We start from the raw sequence: 25,932 nt of genomic DNA on the forward strand, positions 1-25,932 counted from the left end.
AAAACGGAGCAGATCCTGCGCCCAAAGAATACATTGGACAAAAAACAAAGACAAATTAGTTATTGCCTCGGCAAAGGACAAGAGCATTGATTGGAAAGTGGATAATTTTGAGTCAAACCATTTTCAACCCCCACACATAATTACATAGTTTTTGTTCTAACCCAAAAGAAAGTCCATAATGACAATTTTGTTTTTAAAAATGCAGTTTGGAGATTCTGATAATACCAATAATGTTTCCATTACAGAATGTTATATTTTGTTTCTTTGGTCAATGGATTTTCCATTTCATGATTCAGATGCTGTTTTGAGGAAGGAAAACGTTTTTGAATCTATTCTACTGGATCATCATGCTGCTGAATTAGGAGGAAGCCTCACACCATTTGATGCAGGTAATGTGTGTCTGAAAATCTTCATTTCTGAGATAAGACTATGACTGATCTACTTATCAGGTCACATAACTGGCATATGTTTTGGTGCACCCTTTTTTAGTCTCTGTGTGAGGCAGGATGAGTGTGTGTCTCATTCCACTGGAATGATCTTAAAATGATTTGAACCAAGGATGCACACTGTCTGCTGTTTTACTTAAATTCTACATTTGACTTCATATTACTGATCTGCCTTTACATGGTCTGAAATCTGGAAATGAAACTAATTTGGCACCTCTGTTTTCCTGGTCTGCCTCTGGTTGCCTGGGTCAGAATATAGATACTTCAATGTGTTCACTCAGAAATGTGTAACTTACATCTTGATAATGTTTACCCCATAATATAACACACATTCAATTCCACCAGATTCTCTGGTTCTCCAGTGTAGTAAAATAAATAAACAGCACACCAGATTAATCCTCAGAATAATACTTTATTATTTACACAGTCATCTGATAATTGTAATAAATGTGGTTACTGGTTGAGGGGAGTGAAACCCTACTCAAGCAGAAACCACAATCTTTGTCAGACTGAAGTCACAAGCAAACCCTACATTAACCTGTGCTCAATCCTCTGGTAGCTTAGCACCAAGCAGTCAGGCTCAACGTAGAGGCAATGTGTAATGTATTTGTGCAACACTTCAAAAGAAACAAAGAGAAAACACACCACAAAAGGCTCTTACATCAGATTTAGAAACTAGATTAATCTTTAGTAAGTAAAAGAAGACCAAAATGACAAAAATCCAGTCACTAGAACCGGAGATATTCCATTTTATAAATTTCAGTGAAAATAGCACCAAAAAGCACAAAGCGGCAACTGTGGATATTTGGTCGTGCTGTACTGGGGCAAAGGCATAAGTTCATGCTGACCACAATGGAATGTGGCCAACCTACAGGGACCCAGATAGACACACTGCATAAGACTATTTTAAATACTGGTTGCAGAGTTGCAAGGTTCTCCATTGAAGACACTTTGGGCCAGATTTAAAGAAAAGTGGCACAGCGCGGTGCTGCGCCAAAATTGGCAGCTCCGCACCACTTTAGAAACACAGGGATGCGCTGTATTTAAGGGAATACAGCGCACCCTTGCGCTTCGCCCTGCGCTGGCGCTAAATTTAGCTGCCAACGCAAACATCCTTGCACCATCGTGCAAGGATGTCTGTGTTGAGGGGTGTGATTGTTTATGTGCGGGAAGGTGTCCCTTCCTGCACATAAACAATCACTAATGGCGCTTTGGCACTTCTGTGCACTTCTTTGTTTGCTGCACAATGCAGCACACACAGAAGTGCCCAAACCGTCATTTTCAAATGATTGTTTATGTGCAGGAAGGGACACCTGGACCTGGTGCCAGACTATCTACAGGACGTATCTAGCCCTTTGTGTGGTGGCATGGCACGGCCTATTCAAGTGTAAATAGGGCTGTGCCCAGCTCCACATTTCCATCATACCAGTAATGGCCCAACCAGGTACACCTAAGCTTTCTGTTGTGTGTGGCTGTCTAGGAAGAATGCACAAAGCTCAATAGTCAACTACACCTAGTCATGCTCAACAGTCAATTACACCTAAAGACACAATGAGGGCACTAAATGGCTAAGGCAGAAAAATGGCAACTTTCTAAAAAGAATTTTTTTCAAAATTTGAATTTAAAATCCGATTTTACCATAACAAAGGATTTTCATTACAGATCCAAAGACAGCAAACATGAACTGGTTACCTGTTCCAAATTGGAAGTTACAACCTATTAAATGTAATAAGGTAATTCCAATGTTATCCTACGGGAAAGAAAGACCTTGCCGTAGTGACCCTTTCATTTATGAGTTTTTCCCTACCAGGACATATAAAACTTTAAATTACATGTCCTACTTTTTAAATACATTGCATCCTACCCTCTGGGCTGAATATGGCCTATTCTAGGGGTAACATATGAATTAAAAAGGAAGGATTGGGCATGGCAGCAGGTTTATTTTGCCAGGTTGAAAACACGCAGTCTACAATGGTAGAACTGAGAAGTGTTTAAAGGGCAACGTAAGTGGGTGGCACATTCAGTGCTGCTGGCCCACTAGTAACATTTAATTTACAGGTCCTGGGCAAATGTAGTGCCACCTTACTAGGGACTTACAAGTTGATTAAACATGCCAATTGGGGATAAGCCAATATTACCATGTGTAAGGAGCAAGCACATGCATTTTAGCACTGGTGGGCATTGGTAAAGTGTGCTAAGGCCAGCAAAGTCCTAAGCATGGACATCTGGCATGCCCCTTATGAACCCTGGCACTGCTTTTGAGACCCCTGGCCTCCGAGGAGGCAAAAAGCAGTGCTAGGAACACTAGGGCAGCTCCACTTTCCTTGGTTTATGTTAGTGTTTTATTACTCTAAACGTGAATAACTTTTTAGTATTCACTATTAGTGTAATAATGAATGAATTGCAATTTGATGAAATATGACCCTTCCTGGTAGCTGAGGTAAGTAAAAATGATTTTAAATGTATGTTGTGTGCATGCTTGCAGATGAGAGTGTGTTTTAGTGACAGTGAATGAGTGTATGTGTAAGCATGTGTGTGTGTGTGAGTGAAAGTAAAGGCTAAATAGCGTGTGATGTCACCTCCGCCACCCCTGGCATTTTGGTGAATTGACGTTCATGGTCCTAAGGTCAGCAAAATTGAGATCAGCAAAAATAAGAAGGATAAAGGAAACAGGCTTGGGGGAAGGCCACCCTAATGCTGACAGCTCTAACAATAACATATCTGAACTAGTTATCGCAAATGATCTCTTTTGGAACGCAACGCTTGGCAATGGCTAAACCACATGCTCAGTCAGTTAAGCATTTAGCTTCGGCTGTTCCCCCTTGTCTCCCAATCCAAATAAGATTAGTTCTTTGAGCTGCAGCACATACTCTTATGAGGAAAATTATAAAGTCAGATTTTCAAAATAACCTGGTTCTTGGTTAGTTCCTAGCTGTTTTTCCTGATCCTTTTGTGATTGGACGACTGGGTTGATAAATTCATCACTAATGGAAGTGGCATGCCTGATTCATACAGACGCTCTCTCAGTATCCCTATGATAAAAAATACAACCCAGATCCAGCAAAACCTGCTAGTTATGAACCTAAAACAGGTCTTTGTATCATAATCAAATTGACCTTTCAGCTATAAGCCAATATCAGTAGACATAATCTATCTTCTGGCTGGCACAGGTCACTGCAGATGGCCCATTGGAAGTTTATTACAGTCAAGACAGGTTTTAAACAAAGGTCTTCAGGTGATGATTGTCCTTATTCATGTCTCAGTTTCTTTCAAAGCAGGTTACCAAGCCGTTCTTCTGACCACCAGATCAGGGATCAATGTAGATTTAAGGCCAAATTTACCTTTCTTATGCCTAACCGGAATCCACAAAGAGATTTAGGGCAGGTGTACCTCTATTTAGAACCACAGATTTCCCTGCTGTGAGTGCAGAGAATATAGGGATTGGGCGTTCAGAGACTTGGTTTGCCTTGTAAGCTTGGGAACACCCACTAACATTTTCATTTTTGTGAAAGGATCTGTCTCACATGATGATAACCGTGCAAGGGCACACCGAATGGTGAAAATAAACACATTATGCAGGTGAGTGCTTTGAAGTAGATGAAAGGCATCCTTTTTCAGCACTTTGCAAAACTATTCAATATAGTCTTATAGCCCGCTGCATAGGGCTGTACTGGTTGTTAAAGGCCCTGAATAAGAGTTATAGGCCTGAGCTGCAGGCTCAGAACATTCCACACACTAAGGGCAAATAGGTATTAATGACAAAGGGAGGAAAATTAAGACACAAATTGAAATGCTGGAACTCTGGGCTTATAGCAGCCACTATATGACCGTAGTTATTCCATTGTCTCCTCAGTGAAGCTCTCAACATTTTAATGTGTTAATAAAAAAGTAGAACACAGAGAAATACCTCAACATTGTTAGTTACCTCACATGTGTATAAAATTTACAATTCTTCAAACAAGGTTTTTCAATGTTGCACTGACAACTTTACTTACATTAATGGCATCACAGTTCCCTTCAAACCTGAATGTTGACATATCAGTGAATTTGGAAACACTGCCAATGAAGATACTGCCTTGGATGGTGATAAGTTAGCAGATTTCATCTCATTTTGCAGATTCCCAACGAGGGGAATTGGCAAGCTCTTTGTCTCTGTTGAAGATGACAGATCATGTTGGCATTAACAACTACGATATCAAAACATGTCCATTTTGCATACACTACCCTCATGAATTCTTTGTTCAGTGAGGTGGCGTTGCAACCAGGGGCAACTCTTTCACTGTGGGTACTTGTGTTGTACCCTTGAAATTATGTGTATGATAATACGAGACTGATATGGCTTGAGCCAGAAAGCAGTGTTCACCTCCCAACATACTTTTGATTGATAATTCTTGCCTGAGGCAGTTACCTATCACTGTGATTGATAGCTAATTAAACAGTGTGCATATTACATGCAAGTACTAGGGACATTATGAGAAAGGCCTCTTCAGGTGCTTTATTAAGAGCCTAGTAAGCTCAGCAGACACCAATACGTCAGGGAAGCAAGAGTGAACACAACTAATAGGTATTCAGGGCTCTTTTGACATTAAAAAGCATGGACTGTCGTTCGATATTTACAAAGCCCTTGAGGCCAAGACAAGGAGGGCAGGGATGTAGGGAAACCATCCACATTTTTGGTGGCAGCCCCTCGTAGATTAAACATGATGCTGTTAAGCCCAGTTCTCAAAAGTGAACAATTCTCTGCGAGTGTGCATCAAACCCCACCAGAAGAAAGGTAGGATCGTTGAAATCCAGGCATAAGAAAGGAAAACACGACAGACTGCATTTGGGACATTGTGACAAGTAGAGGATCGAAGCACTAAGACCCTCCTTCGGAGATGTGCAGAGTTGTAATTCTGCATGTTTTTGCTACTTTGCCACCCTGAACAATTACAAGTTTTACTAGGTGCACACTTGACCCAGATAAAACCAAATGTTTTTTTGTTCACATTTTGCTCCTAGTGAAACCTGATTGAAAATGTGAGTGGAAAAGAGCATCACATATTTACAAATTCCATATGGAGATGAGCCCAGGAATCCTGGGACCCACGTGTTACTCTCCATTCTGATGGATACTTCTAACCACAGATTCCTCATTTTAGAATATCCACCAGGCACCAGACTGGATTCAGGGAATTTTCTAGCAGTGTTCCCCACTGCTAATAGGTGGTAGTGTATGGGGCTGCGCTGACTGCATACCACCCCAGAAGTGGAGTAGAGCTGTGTATAAGCACCATCCCTACGCTGATGTCATTTCCTTTCTATTGACTTTTGATGCAGATCTGGAACTCAGCTCTCATCTTGTCCGTCTTTTGATGACTCCTAAAATGACTCTTGAGAATTGTTCTAGGGAAAGATGTCCCACTAAAAATGTCAGGATGCAAAATGTAACCCATACCACACTTGTAGGAAACAGATGTCAATCACTGACCTGTACAATGTACTTGGCCTCTGGACATGACTCGAAGTATGAAACAAATGTGCCTTGATGCACCCGATGGCCAAAACTGGAGCCTAATGACCTTACACTCTACCTTCCAGTTACACACTTGATGTTTCTAGGGAAGATAACTAAAAAGGCCAGCTCAAACCAGCTATTTGGTGGAACCAAGTGCAACCCTTTTCTGCATAGCTACCAATGTGGCTTTAAGACATGGGGCAGCATGGAGAATGCAGTCATCTAAGTGGATGATGGTGCTTGTCAGATCCCAGTCAACTGTGATCCCTCCTTTCTTGTTCTGCTTGAAATATGTAGATCCTTGGACATTGTAAGTGGTCTAGTTATGCTTGGTGTCCTCTTACTTTAACTGGATTTTGTTGTGGAGTTGGACCGAAGAATAGGACTGAGCTGGTGTAGGGCGGTTACTTCAGGTTAGAGCCCATTCTTTTAAAATGTGATGTCTTCCAAGGCTCCATCATTACACAAGTGATTTTAATTTTGTGCATGGAGCTTCTGTGAATCATGCGGCTGACCTGGACATTAGCATTCATTAGTTTGCAGACGATATCTAGCTGAACCCCAATAATCTAGCCAGTACATTGCACTGCGGATAAATTGCCTTGCAACCGTTGAAGCCTGCCTGTTCAAAGACTATCTTATGATAATCCTGATCAAGACAGAGATAGTTCCATTGCCAATGACAGCTGCAACATCATTTTCAAGAATGGTTTGATGGAGTAGATCCTGATTGCTTTGCCCAGCTTCTTGTTAACAGTGCCAAATTCATGGTGTTTACATTTTACTAACCTCATCTTCAGAATTCAGACAGTGCACAAAACCAATACTTTCTGGCATCAACTTACCATGTTCAGAAGGGTGAAGCCATTCCATCCGGAACATTACTACAGGACAGTATTGTATCACCTTGAGTATGACAATTCTCTGGTGGTCCAATTAAAGCATTTGTACGTAACAGCCTTTAGTGGTGGACATTTCTTTATTAAGTCAAAAACTTAGTACATCAACCCAATATGTACTAATTCATTAGCCTCACCAGACATTTAGTAAAAAGTATGAACCATGAGAATACAATCTTTCATCCACTCTTCTATGATCAAACTGTATTTTTAATCGTATACTTTAATACACTATAGATTAGTGGCTGATTTACTATCCCCTGGTGCAGATTTCTGATGTTTTATGAATTCATGAAGGTTTTCTTAGGAATTCCTAGAAACCAGTATTAGTCAGAGAGTTCTAAGGGAAAATCTGGATAACATTTGTGATTTCCTACGTGGGTTCATGCGATTGGCTTTTCACATGCACTTTGTACATAACATACAATTATGGATGTGATGTAGGAAGAATAGGAACACATCATATACCTCACATACATACAAACATAAGTTCCCAAACCCCAATACAAACATTTTAGGCTAGGGATAGTTGTAAACCAATGTAAGTAGTGAAAGGCTTAATACATGACATGGTAAAAAAAAAAGACAGACTGTGGGTTCAATAGAAAAGGCAGGTCATATTTAGGACAAACAAACACTTATTATTTAGGAAACTTATACACATGCTGCATTGTTAAGTTAGCGGTGCTGAAACACACAAGAGGCCCAAGCCACATTAGAATGAGAGTTTTTCTTTAAAGCTGCACCAACTGTTGCTTTCAAAATGTTCACTTAGCACGAACAGGATTGAACAATAGGGTGTATCCTGCGTTAGCACAAGGGTCCTAAAAACCACAAGTCATTCATATTTTGGTGAGGGGAACTGTGTAAGGGTCAGATAAGATTTTTGCACAAGGCAGGGCTACCGTGAGCATCATGTAACATATAGGCCCTCATTCCGACCCTGGCGGTTTCAAACCGCCAGGGTGGAGGACCGCGGGAGCACCGCCGACAGGCCGGCGGTGCTCCAATGGGCATTCCGACCGTGGCGGTAAAGCCGCGGTCGGACCGGCAACACTGGCGGTCTCCCGCCAGTGTACCGTCGCCCATAGGAATCCTCCAAGGCGGCGCAGCTAGCTGCGCCGCCGAGGGGATTCCGACCCCCCCTACCGCCATCCAGTTCCCGGCGGTTCTCCCGCCGGGAACCGGATGGCGGTAGGGGGGGTCGCGGGGCCCCCGTAAGAGGGCCCCTGCAGTGCCCATGCCACTGGCATGGGCACTGCAGGGGCCCCCGTAAGAGGGCCCCTAAATGTATTTCACTGTCTGCTTCGCAGACAGTGAAATACGCGACGGGTGCAACTGCACCCGTCGCACAGCTTCCACTCCGCCGGCTCGATTCCGAGCCGGCTTCATCGTGGAAGCCTCTTTCCCGCTGGGCTGGCGGGCGGCCTGAAGTCGGCCGCCCGCCAGCCCAGCGGGAAAGTCAGAATCACCGCCGCGGTCTTTCGACCGCGGAACGGTATTCTGGCGGCCCCCGACAGGCCGGCGGCGACCGCCGCCGGCCAATGTCGGAATGAGGGCCATAATCACTTGTTGTGCAGAAAAGATAGAGATGCTGAATGACATCAGTGTTACTTACCCACCCATGAGACGACCAAGAATCGTGCATGTGCTCTTGTCAAGAGGTCCCCCTCCCCTATTATCTTATCTGTACTGCTTGTTCTTGCTTACATCAATACTGAACTTGTGACCGTAGTTTTGTGTGGTTGGTACAGTATAAATACCACTTCTTGTGAACTAGAACTTTGAACTTCAGTTATGGCCTCTATGTTGAGACTGCCTGTCATTCCCAGCTGAAAATCGATTAAACCTATATTACTTTGTCAAATTGATCTGTCTTATTTTATTAACAGATTTCCTTCTAACAGATGTGAATTGTCTTGGTAAAATTAGAATTTATGAATCTTTTCTATTTTCTCCATGTGGAGGAACTTCTTCGGCTAGACCCCTACCATCATATGAGTGAGTTATATACCCCGAAGACATGCTATGGCATTTGATGGTGAATATCTTTTATTCTTAATGTACTGTATTCCATGTGGCCTGCAAGAAAACCTGTGCTGGACCCATGTTTCCCTATGCCAGCAGGACATTTAGGATAAAGGATCCTCAGAAGTAACAAGGGGCATATTTGTTAGACATTGACATGACACAGAGACAGTCGTGCACAAGTCTTTTTACTCCTAATGCTTGTAAATTTACTAGACTGGAAAAACCATTTAGGGGCACTGGTTCTTTAGAGTCTTTAGACTCTTTAGAGTTAATTGTTTCAAAGTTCGGGCTGAGCTAGCACTCACAAGCCATCTTCTGTCATAGGATGCATGTTGGTGACAAATTACATGAAATAGCATGCAGGGGAGGAGACACTCTGGAGTTTGTATTAGACATGGAAAATAACTTTGTATTAGATTTGGAAATCCTCACAAATAATAATGATGTGTACAATTAGGAGGTGGCAATTCAGTCTGTATGAAATATTTTTATGTTTTCTCTTAGTAGCAGAGAATGGAGTTAACCCTTCAGTTGTTTCATTCAAAATAAAGGAGGAAGGGGAGCCCTGTCCCCTTGGGTATCAAGACTCTGAATCGATAGAGAGCATCGATCAACCTACGGGTGAGCAGATTAGTCTTATGTCAGTGCCGTTTAAGTATATCATGAAGTTTGTATTAATTTATTTATGATTGTATTTTATGGTTTTATGGAGCTCAAAATACCAACAAGGGGTATTGGTGTTGGTTTTCGCATTTCCAAGGTATCAATGCACAGAGGAAGTAGATATAATATAATATGAAGTATTCCATAGTAATCATTCCAAATAACATAAGCATATTGGGGGTGGTAACATTGAGGTGGGTTTTCTGATGATGTGTGTAGCTCAGTCTAGAATAAGAAACATGGGGGCTCATCTACAAACCCTTAGCGCCTCCGGAGCGTCATTTTCAGTAAAGCTTTGGTGGCGCTGTTCTCTTTTCCATGTTTACAAGGCAGCTCTAAGCCACTTTGCGTGGCTTAACGCTTCCCTGTAAATATGGGCCCCCCAACGCAGTTTTCTGCAGCAGAGGGTCGTGTAATGGTTGTTGCTGTGGGCATTTCCACACAACACCCATTTCTTTCGACACTGCCCCAGATTTACGGGAAATCATAAATATGAGGCTGTGCCAAAAACTAACGGCCCTCCAGGGGTGGCGTTAGAGTGGTGCAATGTGGAGAAATACTTTTAATTCTCCTTGTTTTTGCTTTGCACACATAGAAAGAGCAAAATGCCATTAATGCTTGTTTTCGTGCAGGAAGGTGTCCCTTCCTGCACATAAACAATCATTAAATATTGACGATTTGCTACTTCTATGTGTGTGCAAAACGCAGCACACATAGAAGTAACAAATTGCCATTATTGGTTGTTTATGTGCAGCAAGGGACTCCTTCCTGCACATAAACGATCATTCCCTGCAGCACAAGCACCCTTGCACCTGTGGGGCAAGGGTGCCTGCGTTGGCGCTAGGCAGCTAATTGAGCACAGGGGAGAGCATAGAGATGTACCCTATTCTCGTAAATATGGTGCTTCCCTGCGTTCTGCAATGATGCAGCTCAGCGCAGCAAAATTGCTTGTGGCAGCAAGCTGCACAATTTTCTAGTAAATGGGGCCCATTGTCTTTTTAGGTTTGGCCTACAGGTGCTTGTGTGGATCCTAGCAACTAAATTCCAATTACCTACACGAAGGGAAGAGGGTTGTATTTTGTAGAATTTTTTTGTGACTGGTTGAGAGAGACTTATGCAAGCAGCACTGTTTAGGAACACAGTGCAGTTTTCTTACGTTCTAATCTAAGTGTTGTCATTTTCATTTGGTGGCATTGGTAGAAACAATGTGCACCTTGTACAGAGAGCACTTTAAGTCAAGCATTTGTGGAGATAGGTGTATGTTCAATATTAGTGACTGCTGATGATAACGCCGAATCAGAGCTGTATGTGTTACAAGCTTTTCGCTGGCAGTCATTGCTACTTGGAAGTAGTTATCTTAAAAAAAAAAAAACGATGCAGTTAGATAAGCGCTGTGGAAGATTTAAAACACACTTGTGTACATCTTTATATTTTTCCATCTTGTTGCTAAACGGTAAAAAACATTTCATTTGTTCAGGTACACTAAAGTAAGACATCATAAGTGAAAAAAAATCATATTTAGCAAAGTAAAACATAACGAATGTGCTTGACATTTTCCTTTTCTCTAAATCAAGATGTATTGTTTTTTTTTAGGTGGTGAAGCCTTTCAAGCAGTTACATTAAAAACAGTCAGATGAATAGTCAATAAAAGCCAACCCAATGCATAAAGAAACTTAGCAAATATTGAGCTAGATTGTGTCATGTACACAGAGCAGCAAGCATTGGTCATGATTCAACGGACCATCACATTCTGGAATTGTAATCTTAACTTTCTTCAGTTTACTTGATACCCAACGGTGTCATATGCTTTGTGTTAACGAATCGAAGGTTCTGATTTGCAGAGATATATATGTTTGATTGTACCACAGGGGCCCTTGATGGAGCAGACAAGCATTGGTACCAACAAATGATCATTTCAAAGAGGGCAGGGACTGTTTGGTCTAGGGATCCGAAGTATTCCATCACCCATCAGAAGTGTTTTTCACATTAAGCATATATAGGCTTCCTTTTGTTAAGATTAAACCTATAATAACTGATAAAATCGCACAGAAAGGGAAACAGCCTTTATCAGTGTAAACAAATAAACACCTGCTCAACCACAAACTAAAATGCCATTCAAAGAAAGGAACATGAGAGAGAATGAGTCACTTTTATTTCTCCCTGAAGGGCTAACACAATGTAACGTTGTTATACAAGGTAGCAGCAAAAATGACTGGTCAAAGATTATTCCGCTTCAGTTTTGTTGTTTAGAGATGTCACTAAAATATTGTTTCTTTAGCCTTCTGTTTACTTCATTTTTTATGCTTGGATTAAAGTGCAGAGTTTAGAAGCATGTTTTAGATCTGGTTTACTTATTTTTATACTCTGTAGAGAATCTAGGAATATTAAAATCTTATTTGATCTTTTGGCATTGTTTATTTCACTTACTGGTGAAATGGCCGGCTTTTAAGAATCTTGGCCAATATGTACTATCACATTTACCCAGACACTCAGAATGGGTAAGCACCTTTAATATATCAGGTCAAGTCAGAATTGACTGCAGGTCAACTGCCAACCTCCCCAGGCTTTAAACATTTGCAAGGTGTAGTAACAGGTACCTGTGAAAAGAGTCAAGTCACCTTCCACGTGGAATAGTGGTGAAAACATGACACAAGATTTCCCTCTTACCAACAAAAGTCTGAAAGGTATCCCATTTTTACATTGATATCTTCAGCTGGCTTTTAAAAACTGCACTTTACTACTGGTGTTTTTGAGCCAGTGATGCAATATTAACAGCAAAATGTAAAGTACCAGAATACAATGTGAAATCTGTTAACATTTCAAGATTGACATAGAGTGAAACATTTGACATGGGGCCATTTGGCAGCTGTGAGTGTCCACACAATACCAACCCCACCTTAGTGTAGTCAGGCAAAGGTTGCAGAAACCCAGTAGTGCCCTCCACTGGTGTGAGTCAAAGTGGTGCCCGTGAGTGGTGTGATCCGAAGTGAATAGGTGTGAATTGTTAAATAAATGTTGCCAGGCTCCCCCTTATCAACAGATGATTCTTTAATTCAAGGGTCGGCCTAGTGACCTCGGACAAGTAAAGATTAAGAGGCCTGTGATTTTTCCTAGGCCTGGGTTTGTTCCACCATGATCTGTATTCCCAGTGCCCACCCCGCTCCAGTTGATTTTGGTTTATGCTCTATGGATCTGGGAGATAAAGGTGTAATCACAATCCGCTGGATGAAAGTGCCTCCATATTAAACACACTTTGTTCTAACAAAGCACTTCATAAGTAAAGGCTTCTGGTAATGCCTGCCCCTTAATAAGTCCTTATAGTTATTTGCACATTGACCTTGAGGTGTGTTTTGAGGTGTGGCCTATTCTTATCTGTGTCCCTGAAAAGGTTAAAATCCTCCCATGTCAACAGCCCTCCACACTGCCATATCTGGCTTAATTATCTTGCCTAGGAAGGAGTCCTGTAGTACATCATTCAGAGCACCTATGATTATTAGTGCATATCCAGAGCTACTCGTGCACATCTTCCTGTGTGGTCCTGTTTTAGAAGATGCCCAGTACTCAAGATGGTACCCTCCATGTTTCATCCAGAAGTAATCTCCCCAACTCTGTGCAGTAGATGAGTCTTCTAACGATCTTGCAATCTAAGATTCTTCAACACCCTATGTTGTTTTTTGGGGGATTTAGACTCTTCACATTAAGCGATTGAGTTGGAGCTATTAGCACTTAATATATGCTGTGATCATTGGCTGATCAGAGCTAGAGACAAAGATGCAACCTCTATAATCTCAACAGCCACTGAATCAATAAATAAAAAACAAAAAACAAATTCTTGCCATAGGAGTTTCATCTGTACTAACCTTCAGTGTTCCCAGCTTAGTCCCTGCTGACATAGAAGTGTCTACAAAGCCCTTATATGTAGAGTATATTCTCTACACTGGGTGTGACTTCTATGTATAGTCCAGCCAATAGACTATAACGAGTGGTGCTCCAACCTCTCAACTCTCTCTCCTAAACAATATTTCAGAACATTTTGGTCTTTAAAAAAGCACAATCAGAATTCACATTGGGGGGACCCGGATGGGGATAGCTTCTATCTATGCTCCCAACGAAGGTCAGGAAGGGTTCATTCTTGAAGCCCTCTCAGAGGTAATGAGTACCCATTATAGGCAGGTGCTTATAGGGGGTGACTTCAACATAGTCTAACACAAGGAGTGGAACAGATCCGCCTCACGGTACGGAGGGACTGGGGCCATGCATGCGAGAAACTTGGAGAGCTTAGAGGGGTGGGGGCTTAGGGACCTTTGGAGGGGCAGACACCCTACCACTACAGATTACACCTTTTACTCCCATGCCCACAAGACCTACGCCCCCATTGACTTTTTCTTGGGTTCCAAGGAAATCGAACAGAGGATGGGTGACATAGTGATAGAATCTTGCGCACTGTCGGATCACGCAGCGGTGATCCTCACACTCAAAGCCCCCCTCGGGTCTGAGGAGCCCCACCCTTGGCATTTGAGGTCCATACTCCTGATGAGGCGGACGTGGTTGCCCAGATTTCCAAAGCTATTTCCACTTACTTGGAATTTAATGATACGGCTGACACCCCGCTACCCCTTTTGTGGGATGCACTGAAAGCGGTGAACAGAGGGGAGTTTAAAGCGATCTCATCATCGGATAATAAAATCAGGTGTGAGAAAAGAGCACACATACAGCAGCAGGTGACAGAGCTTGAAAGGATACACAAGAGGACGAGGGCCCCGAGGGTCTGGAGACAACTCAGTGCAGCTCAGTTAAAGTTGACGGGGCTTGACATGGACAGGGCAGAATATGCGGCTCTCCGACTTTGGCAATCCTACTATGTGGGTGGCAACAGATGCGGCCGCCTTTTGGCCGCTAGACTTAGGGCCCAGAGCAAGTCGGCGGCGGTGACAGCGATTAGGCTTCCAGAGCGATCAGTGGCAACTAGCGATACACAGATTGCCTTGGCCTTTCGCTGCTTCTATCAGGCACTGTATTCATCCCAGCAGGCCGATCGGGGCCCTCACTCTGTTATCTTTAACAGGCCCACATGACTAAATTGACGCCAGCGGAGGCGGCCCCTCTCGAGACCCCCATCAGGCTGGAGGAGGTCATCTCAGCAATAGCCCGACTGGAGTCCTCGAAGTCCCCGGGGCCGGATGGCTTTCCTGGATCCTTCTACAAAACATTCTGCAGTAGCCTGGCGTCGATCCTGACCTGACTCTTTAACAACATTAAGGGCCCGGGGGACATGCCACCATCTATGATGGGCGCAGCCACAGTGGTCATTCTGAAACCCGGGAGAGACCCAGTGGAGTGTGGCTCCTACAGACCTATAGCATTACTAAACGTTGATTTCAAGCTGCTTATGGGCATCCTTGCAGCCTGCCTGAACCCGCTGATGCCTGGTCTGTTAGATCCCGACCAGGCGGGCTTCATCCCAAGCGGACAATGTGAAGAAAACACAAAGCGGCTACTGCACACGGTGGACAAGGCACAGCTCGCAGGGCGGAACTTAATGCTGCGCAGTATAGATACTGAGGAGGCGTTTGATTGTATCCAATGGACACACCTCCATGCAACGGTCGAACACTTTCGCCTGGGGCCCCGGTTTCGGGCCTGGATAGCAGGTGTCTACAGCCAGCCAAGGGTCTAGCTCAGGGTAACAGGGTGGCATCTGCCCCCTTCGTGGTGGGTCGCGGGACTCGCCAGGGGTGCCCGCTGTCCCCCCTACTTTCCGCTCTATATATGGAACCTTTTGCACAGAGAGTGAGGAATAGACCCGAAATTACAGGGGTCAGATTTGGAGGGGAAGAGTACACTATTGTGCTTTATGCAGACAATGTTGTGGTAACACTTGACGACCCGTTGAGAGCCCTCCTGGTCTTCCTGGTGGAGCTGGAGGCCTTCAGTGCAGTGTTGGGCTTCTGGGTAAATCTATCAAAGTCCTAGGCGCTCTGTCTTACGCTCCCGAGGGAGATGGTGAACGAGTTAGCACGGCTCTATCCCTTTAAGTGGCAGGAGGACTCTGTCCCATACCTGGGTCTCCAGATAGCCAGAACATTATCAGAAACTAAGTACGGGAACTACCGGCTTCTCCTGCGAGGTGTGAGGGCTGACCTCGCAAAGTGGAGACACTATCCCATTTCGTGGACTGGCAAAATAGCCGCCGTCAAAATGTCAGTCCTCCCAGGGCACTCTTTCTTTTCCAGGTGCTACCGGCAAAGCCTCCGCCCGGCACCCTACAGGCGCTACAGAGCAAAATCAACCGCTTTATTTGGGGAGGGGGTAAAAGGCCCAGAATTGCCAGCCTCCTGGCGTGTCAAGCCCCGAGCAGGGGAGGCCTGGAAATGCTGGACGTTCGGCAATACTACAAGGCCATGCAGCTAAGGTACCTGGTGGAGTGGTCCAGACCAGAATCGGACAAGCCCTGGCTGTTCATGGACTGTGCGGTGGCAGGCACTTCCTTGTGAGGGATTCCATTCCTACCGTGCCACCATAGGCCATGGGGATTGTACTTGTCCCCTGTCACCAGAGCTACAATGAGGGTGTGGGACCATACAGCCTGATCGGGCGGACTGACCTCCTTCCTGTCCCTCTTGACGCCTATTGTGGGGAACCCGGATTTCTCCCTGGGCCTGGACTGCAATGCCTACTGGGACTGGATGGCTCCCTGCAATCGCTCCATCAGATATTTGTTTGACGAGAGGGGCATAGTTTCTTTCGAAGCCCCTAGAAGGTCCCAGTCTCTTCCAGAGACGTAGAGAATGAGTTATCTCCAGATTCGACACTGGGTGTCACACCCCTCGAATAGGGAGAATGCAAGTCGCCCCCTCACACAATACGAAAAATGGTTGCTGACCAGGAAATCAGATAAACACATCTTATTTGAGCTACATGACTTACTCCAGCAGGCAGTCTTGATCCCCAAAATACCAAGTCAGGCTCGTTGGGCGGCTGAATTGGGGAGATCTTTGACCGCGGGGGACTGGGAGGTGATCCACTACAGGACACACCATACAGCGCGCTGCACCGCGGGCATGGAGATAGCAATAAAGATAGCCACTTATTGGTATCTCACCCCAGCCCGACTTTATCAAATGGACTGCACACGATCACCTCTTTGCTGGAGGGGGTGCAACAGTATAGGCACTTTGACCCACATCCTATGGGAATGCCTGAAGCTGTCCATGTACTGTGAGGGAATCCTGCATGACATTGACACTCACATGACCACCCAACTCCCACGCTTCCCGGCATATATCATACTAGGCCTCCCAAACCCCCTAACGTTCCTGCTCAAATCCATGTCGGGCAGATAGATCGATCTAGCACTAGGGTCAGCTCTCCAAAACATACTGACTCACTGGGGAACGCCTCAGATTCCGACGCATCTGGGATGGTTACATAGAATCTGGTTGCTCCTGGGGATGCTTTCTGGGGAGTTTAGAGAATTGACATGTCCTAGATATTTGCGACTTCTTCGTTTACAAGAAAAGGAGACTCCATGACACGTGAACGGGTGGGCAGAAGTGTTAGAGATCCCATTCTTAGTCCCACAGCCATGACTATAAGCTAGCGCTCCTGGGGGGAGGGTAGGGTGGTGGGGAGGTCAGGGGGGGACCGGCCTGTTCCCTGTTTCTCCTCGGGAACTGTTGGGTGCTGTGACACCCGCTGTGTTTTTGTCTTTTTCCCCTTTCCCCTTTCCTCACGCTTAAAATCTTCAATAAAGAAATTTGAACAATAAAAAAGCACAATCCTTCTGCAACTTTAAACAAAATGCTGGCAATCTACATTAGATGTCTCATCATACTGGCATGTCCCCAGACAACAACATAGATCTAGCCCCCTGTGGGGTGTTCTTGGGCTCCGCTCCACATCTTCAAACTAACAACCCAAATAGGGTAATCATGAGTCACCGGACAAGCAGCCACTCAGCCAAGCCAAGTGTGTATGGCAGGACTGCCCATGTGGAGAGTCATTTAATCCTTGAAGAGCTGTCCTGTTGTCTCCTTGCAGACTCTGGTCCATACTCCAGTGTGGCAGGTCATTGGATTCTGATGTGGTGTCATCTTCAGTAATGATCACCTTTTCTGATTGAAGAGACCATTGTCTTGCTGCCTTCTCATTGAAATTGCAGGCCCAATGGCCTTTTCTTCTATGAAGAGTAGGTGCCAATAGATCTTCTAATTGTAGGAGCTCAGTATCTTTAAATGGTATGGATTTCATGAAACAAGCCTACTTCATGACCCTCTCTCTAAGAAGATAGCTGGACAGCTTGAGCTCTACATCCCTCTCTTTCTCCTACTTATCTTCCTGTACTATGCTTTCAATTCGATTAGGTAAGTTTGGGGATTCCTTTAAAATACCCCTAAAAAGGAACTTTGGTTTTCAAGGTCCTCAAATTTAACCATGAGGGCTTTTGCTTAGGCTTCTAAGTGACAAATCATTGTTATCTTGGTGTCAAGCAAATTTAGAATCAATGACTAGGTCCTCTACTATGTCCTGCCATTCTGCGTTGCTAATTATCTCTTTGCCAATCAAGCCAATAGGCCAATATTTTGGCACTACTTCTGCAGAGTACATCACGAGCGTCCTGAAACATTACGCTATTGCCCCCTACCCTGCTCCATGGTGTGCCGTACTTTAAATACGTCGCACACATGGTGGCGGTAGGGGGTGCTAAGACCAATCAACTTTGTGGCCTTACGGAGATTTTATAAATCTGAAGAGAGAACCGTAGCATGTGCTTAAAGTACACACTAGACTGATGCACCTGTCTCTTCACAAGATCATCCCAAAAAGAAAAAAGTCATGAGCTCTGACTTAAGAGTTACAAAGTTAAAATATATTACCTTTTTTAAGGTAATAACATCAGTTAAACTCATTAGGGTGTTCTCACCACGGCTTTTTTTAGTATGTCAGGTAGTACTTGATTAGTACTGTTTGACATATTCTAAAATGTTATTCACTAACATGAGGGCGAACCTCTCTGCCTTTTCCTGCCCTGTCTTCTGTGTGTGGCTTCCACCATGAGTGCAGAAAATTCTGCACGCAGAAGTTTCTGTTTTTTGGTGTAAATGTTGGAGGGATAAGCAGGAGTAGTCAGAATATTAAGGGGCATATTTCTACTCTCTTTGCACCGTATTAGCGTCATTTTTTTTAACTCTAATTCAGTGCTCATTAGACCCATCTAGCGCCAAATTTATGGAGTTAAAGTCATTTTTTGGACGTGGAAACCTACCTTGCCTTAATGAGGTGCAAGGTAGGCGTTCCCTTGCAAAAAATGACTCTATGGCCTTAACGCCATATTTATACTTAACTGTCCTTTTCTAAGACAGGAGTCATGTGGTATGGATGGTTTTGCATTAGGAAATGACTCTAGGCAGGTTAGAGTCTTTTTTTGTACTCTAAGCTGCCTAATGTCATTTTTTGGTGCAAAACCCCCTTCTTCCATACCGCCAGCCCCACCCAACTAACGTCATTTTTTTTTTACACTAGCCTTCCCTTTGCACCGGCTTGCACCATTCCTGTGCACCAGCCGGGCACCATATTTATGGAATGGTGCAAGCCGGTGCAAAGGGAAGGCTAGTGTAAAAAAAATTACTTTAGTGCAGTTTTGCCCCAAAAAGTATAAATCAGGGCCTAAGAATATCTAGTACAACATTAATGGATTGAAGGTAAAATCAAGGAGGGGCGTAAAAAAGAACATGGTAGTATAAAGCACACTTGCATCCCCCTGCTATCCCAGCAAATTAAAATACTGAGGGGCATATTTATAATGCCTTAGCACCACCTTGCGCCACATTAACGTCATTGTTTTTGACGTTAATATGGCCCAACGAGGCCAAAATCCCTGTGTCTTATTTACAGGGTGGCGCAATGCATGCATCCTGCAGGCATGCATTGCGCCACTTTGTAACCGTTTGCGCTACATTATGCCTGTGCCGGGCATAATGTATGCAAAGGGGGCGTTCCATCGGTAGGGGAGCCGGACAAATGGCATAAGGCAATCTCATAGATTTCCTTACGTCATTTTTTACGGCACTTTTAACGCCTGCTCCAGGCATTAAAAGGGGCCTTCCATTCTATAGAAAGGAGCCCTATGTACTGTGCAGCAGTAGTGCCAATTTTATGGCACTACTCCTGCAGAGTACATCAGTAGAGTCATAAAAAATTACGCTATTGCCCCCTACCCTGCTCCATGGTGTGCCGTACTTTAAATACGGCACACACATGGTGGCAGTAGGGGTGGGGGTCACTCGGTGCAGCGCCACTTTCTATAAATCTGCCCCTGACTGTGCTCCATTTCCTGGCCACTGGATCTTTCCAGAATGTGATTGAGAACACTGTGGGCATCTTTCAGACAAGCCACTGGCAGTGCTTGCCACAAGTAATGACATGCATCACTAACTGAGTGCACAAGATTATTGCCATTGCCGTAGTTACTGGCAGAAAGGCAACCAATGGCAAGGGATTTTTTTTTCCATTCCCCAGTTCTCTTGGGGTGTTTTGATTGCACCCAATGGTATTTCAGTTACCTTTTCCTAGGAGACAGCATTTCTGCAACAGAGACTGTTTATATTCCATCATCGTGCAAGCCATCTACGTCAGGGGCTGATTCACAGATGTGTATGCTATGCTCCCTTTTCTGAGTGTGTGCTACATTTTCCAACAATCTGCTCCTGCACATCAGAGGTTTTCTGTAGATTTTGGCGGTATGTGGCTACTAGATAAGTTAAACTAACTCACAAAGTGAATGCATGTACATCGTGGGACTGGCATCACAAACATAGTCACTCATAACTTTATTCCTTCACAATCCACAAACATAACTCTAACACTGAGTGCTACAATGTACAGAAAGTCTACTACATTCTCCAGGTAACCATGCCAATATCATATGTCTTTGTTGCAGTTGATACCGGGTGTGCCCTCTATTCCCATCTCCTTTATCCCCCCAACATAGACTAACATATACCCAACACAGGTACAACATGGGCCACATACATATATGAGTCAGTATGGAGCACACTTTTTGCATCTTCAAAATGAGCTTCATATTTCTGATGATTACGCCATCTTGTAGATTCCTTATCTTTAGAATATTACATTTTGTCTTCAGCCTGATCCAGAAACCTTTTTCTCAGCAGTGACTTCTTAGTGTTGCCAGGTGGTGCCACATGGCTCCAGCTTCGAGTTTGTCTCTGGACGTCGCGTCACTGGAGCGTATTAAGCAACCAGTTCATGTTTTTGAGCCTCATTAGCAGGGTCTGAGGCTCTTTCTTGTTGTCTTACAGTCAAATTCCATAGCTTTCAACCATGACTAGGTAAAATGTCCCTGCAGATGGTGCTCAAATAGGTCTGTTTTTCCCACAGTGTCTGTATATGGTGTTTGCAGTCGGGACCTTTTGGACTTCCACGCACATGAAGTTCATCTGGGAGGAGGAGGGCAAGTTATTTTTGGGTAGGGCCCACATGAAGACTTCCATGTGAACTTCCTTTTCCAGAGGTAAGTCACCTCCTGGGGAACGTTCTCCTAAAATATCTTGCCACAAAAAAACACAAAAGCACCATAGGAAGAGGACGTTTTCTTCTTCCTTAAAGAAGCAGTCCTGTTTACAGGATTGTTTAGAAAATCTGAATACCAGACTCTTCCTCAATAATAGCATCTGATGAGCCTTCTATCCTTCAGTGCCTAAAACGGTGAGATCAGAGTTTTGCTGTCCTTCAGCCAACCCTTCGTAAATCGTATTCTTCCTATTAGGGATGCTGAATCGTTTCAGACCAGCTCCTCATCTCCTGAAGGGGTGGGGGGTTGGGGGAGCATTCCTGCAAGCTTGTTGACTGTGACCCCAACACCTTCTGATGCTGAGCTCCACAGGCTTCAGCCCCAGTGCCTGTGGTAAAGATGAAACCAGATAGGGCACTGTCTGCTCAGCCCTTCCTTAGTGCCAATTTAAAAGCAGAAGGTGAAGACACCCATGCTGTCAACTCTGGTGCAGGATACTGCAGAAAAACATCCATGTGGCGAAAGAGAGGGTAAAGGCTAATTTCGAACTCTTCCCCAGGGCCCAAAGATTTGTTCACTTAGAGGAAATTGACCGTTCAGATTCATATGTCTTTGCCGTGCAAGATAGGGTCTGTGTCTGGAGAAAGAATGATGACTGAGGCTGACCACCTCCTACCACCTTACAATATTGAACTGGGCCTCTACTTCAGCTTACAGAATACCACTGGCTAGATAGTTCATCAGAAGATGATATTTCCACCCCTTCTGCCCTCTCCTGGAAAAGGTTACATATTTTACAACAGTAATTGGAAGGTGGGGGAAGTCTCAGAACTGACTCTACCTTCTGCAGAAGCAAAATCTAACAATCTGATGGAAACCCTATAACCTTCTGAATCAATGGTTGAGCCCTTGCTTGTTCCTACTAAGCCCCTCCTGCACCTGATCATGGCTGCATGACCTTTATCAGAAGGTACTTGATCAAAACTTAATCCTCAGGGAATCGCAGATATTCGGAGGATGATTCTAATGTGTACCAGTGGTATCTGTTGCGGATCTTTCTGACAGTAAATCAGGATCTAAACTGGTAGATGGGCAGGTCTAACCTTCTCAGGGGATGCCAATTCAGCACTCTGCAGGGTCAGGCTGGTATGGTCACAGATGCCTCTTTGCTGGGCTAAGGTGCTCACCTGGGCTGCATGACTGCACCAGGCATTTGCTCCGTATCAGAGTAGCACCTCCACATTAATGCTCTCAAGGTTCCCTGAAAACCATTCTTCCTTCCATCTCAGAGGGCAGTGTTCAGATTCTATCAAACAATTCCACTATTATCCATCATATCAACTTACAGGACGCTATGGGTTATTGGTCCCTATGTTAAGAGGACGCAGCAACAGGTACTCTTTCCAGTAGCAGACATTTCTTGCAGACATCTCTCATTGTAAAAGTGGATGCCCCCATTCACCTCTCAATTGAGGACCATGCGTGGGAGCTTCACACCAAAGTGATGAAGGTGATATTCCCCGAATTGGAGTGTCTATTCATGGATGTCTTCACCATGGTCTAGAACGGGAAGTGTCCTCAATTTTGTGCCATACATTCCTCGCAGACTGCTTCGCTTTCAGGTTTAGTTAGTCCTATAGCCTGCTCTACGCTTTTCTACCGATTCTCCTTCTGTCCAAAGTTCTATAGAAAGTGCAGAAGGATTGTGCACAGCTGATTATGATTGTTCCAGACTGTGAAGGACCTACTAATGCAATCTTTTGTCAGTCAGTATTTGACCTTCTCCTACCCTCCTGCTCAGAGCAAACCGGCTCTCAATGCAGGATGGTTGGGTCTCCACCTCTATTCCTAAACGCTTTTGGATGCACGCCTGGATATTGAGCAGTACTGGAAAGAGTTCTACTGCCTTATTGATGAGGTTTGAACTTCAATCTTGGCGGTCAACAAGCCTGCCACCAAACCTATCTACACAGACCAATGGAACTGATTTATGAATTGTGAAACTTTTTTGATTCCACCACAGAGGTGCCGTTTTGGACAGGTTGCGGCCTAGTGGTTGGAAGTGCGGGAGCATTTTATTTATTAAAGTGGGTGATGATGCAGACGTGCAGGGGATGCACACAGCGGGTGCGCCACTGGCATCCAGAAGGCAAACCTGTCTGCATCTGTACGCATCCAGATCACATGCAGCGAGAGCCATGCTGCCCGTGAGGTTAGAATTTTGCCTTCCTTGTTTGTGTATGATAAAGATTCCCTACTTGCAATAAATACATTTTCCAGCTTGGGTGGTTGCTGCGAGAAACAACTTGGAGATTTTAACAAATGTGGCGGCCTTAAAACCTTGGGGCTTTGTCTAGAATACACAATTTGAGCAACAGGGGTCTGCCAAAAACCCAGATAAGGTTTTTTCCTACGTGGATTACTTTGGAATGGTCAGGGATCTCTGCTGTATTAATTAATTTTCGTTCCTTTCCTAAGCATTCGTTTGAAATTAATGATCTACTAAGTGAAGATAAATGTGACTTACTCGTTCTGACAGAAACATGGCTTTGGGCCTTTTCTGCTCCCGATATAGCCCTTTCTATACCGGCTGGCTTTGGAGTTCAGCATGCAGCTAGATTGGACAAGCAGGGGTGGGGCTGGCGATAGTGCCCAGAGATTCATATCAGTGTTCTATATCTAAGCCTCCCAGCTTGGAGGCCATTCAGCGTCTTTCTTTTACGATCTCCCTTAATCCCTTCATTTCAGTATTAGGGCTCCTAGTATATAGACACTCTAATGGTACGTCTTATTCACTTAACCTCCTGTCGGAACTTATTGGCCAGCTTTCTATTCAGCACTCAAATTTCTTGCGGTTGGGGTACTTTAACCTTTACACTGATGATCCTAGCTGCACAGCGGCTAAACAATCTTTGGATACTCTTGAGGGTTTTAATCTTATCCAACATGTGGTTGATTTGACCCACAATGCTGGTCGGATCTGATTATTTCGCATTCCTAAAATAACCAGATTAATTCAACCCTCAAAGTAACTTGGTCAGATCATTTTTAGTCTCGTTTAGGCTTGTTTGGGCCTTCTATAAGAACTTGACACACATTCTCCCGAAATGTGCCAGGCCATGGAAGCCATTGTAGGATTCCCTGTTTTCGGAGACACTTCAGGGTGCACCGCTGAAACTTACGGGGGCAGTATGTATTGAGTTGCTCAGGGTAGATAACTTCTGCCCTGAATCGCAATGCTCCTATGAGAGTTGTGTCCTAGCAAAGAACTACACCATCTGCCCCATGGTTCTCCGACGCATTTAAAAAGGAAAGATCTAATTGCAAAAGACTTGAACACAGATGGAGGAAGTTCTATGATGCGGCCGTAAAAGCCTTGTACAAAACAGCACTGAACAATCAGTGAAGTTCGCCGAGCAGATAAAGAGTTTATTTTAGCTTCCATCATTGTAGCAATCAGTAAATCCTGTACACTTTTCAAGGTGGTGAACTCCTGTGTCGCACCAAGTGCAATGAAAAATACTTTGACTCCCCTTTGAAGAAAACCAACCCGGACCCACAGATGCATAGCAACTTTCACCCTACTTCCCTGCTTCCAGCTGCCATTAAAATGCTGGAAAAATGGGCTAATTGCGAAATGTCTACCTTTTGGAGAGCAGTAGCTTACCCCATGACACCCAGTCGAGCTTCTGTGCGGGTTATAGCACGGAATCTGTCTTTTTGGAGGTCGCTGACTTCATTAGGGTCAGTCTTGACCAGCGCTCGGTGGCCATGGTTGTCCTTCTTGATTTGTCAGTGGTCTTCAATATGGTCTCTGTAGGAAGCTGGCCTGGTGTGTGGTGGGTACCAAAGGTACTTACTTCTTAGACCTGGTCCAGGTATCCCCTATTAGTGTAGTGTAGGCAGTGTCTAGGAGCCAGGCTCTCTAGAGGTAGCTGTGGGTGGGCAGCCAAAGCTTATCTAGGAGGCTTGCAAAGCTCATGCAATACCACTGTAGTCACACAGCACTTACACACATCAAAGAAAGCACTCCGTGTTACAAAAATAAAAGTACTTTATTTTAGTGACACAATTACCAAAAAGTACTAGAGAGGCGACCCTCCAATAGGAGGTAAGTAACACACTAGATATGTACACTAGTAATCAGAACTAAGCATAGAAAGTGATAGACAACAGTGCAATAGCAAATAGGCAATAATGACCCAAGGAGGAGCCCAAACCATATACTAAAAAATGGAATGCGAATGCAGGACCCCAACATAGGTAAATGGAATGTGTAGAGGGGGGCTGGAGGAACTAGGAAACTCCTAAAGTAAGTACCACAGTGTCCCCAGCGACCAGGAAGAAAAAAGTAAGTTACTGGATTTCCCCCAAACCACCCAAAAGGAAGAAAAATAAGAAAATGCAACACATAGACAAGACTGAAAGAACCAGCGGTGGATTCCTGAAGAGGAAGGCCTGTGGAAGAAGGGGATAAAGTCCAAAAGTCACAGAAGAGTCCAGTGGGGGCAGGAGCCACTACCCACCAAGATGTAGTTGCAGGAGTTGATCAACAGTAAGACAAAGACGGTCAGGAATGCAGCCATGGAGCAGGTGAAGAGTTCCTGGAGGATGCAGTCAGTGCCCCACGTCGGATGGAAGATTGCAGTCCGTCAGTGGCATGGAAAAGCCACCAACAAGCCTTGGCAAAGGCAGAAGTCGCAGTGGAGCAAATAGTGGAGCTGCCGGGGATCAGCAATATCCAGGAGGACTCAACCCAGTGGGGAGTCCTGGGGGAACCCTCAGCAAGTCAGAGAGTCCACAAAAGAAAAGGCAGCCCTCACAGGAGACCCACTGGAAGAGGAACCTGGAGTCACAGACGAG

General features: G+C 44.4%; 1 protein-coding gene across 4 annotated transcripts in view; it reads left to right on the forward strand.

Moving 5' to 3' along the window:
* The window catches only part of LOC138299094 (zinc finger protein 75A-like), a 100,266-nt gene that overhangs the window by 46,938 nt on the left and 27,396 nt on the right, over positions 1–25,932 (forward strand). For 2 of the 4 annotated variants that reach the window (XM_069237109.1, XM_069237127.1), the window contains exons 4-5: positions 297–389; positions 9,381–9,494. In XM_069237109.1, the coding sequence (XP_069093210.1) occupies positions 297–389; positions 9,381–9,494 (207 nt within the window). Of the gene's footprint in view, positions 1–296; positions 390–9,377; positions 9,495–25,932 lie in introns of all 4 variants that reach the window. The other 2 variants (XM_069237100.1, XM_069237118.1) reach the window with 1 other exon arrangement.

Source organism: Pleurodeles waltl, chromosome 1_2, assembly GCF_031143425.1.
Source record: "Pleurodeles waltl isolate 20211129_DDA chromosome 1_2, aPleWal1.hap1.20221129, whole genome shotgun sequence".
NCBI lineage: Eukaryota > Metazoa > Chordata > Amphibia > Caudata > Salamandridae > Pleurodeles > Pleurodeles waltl.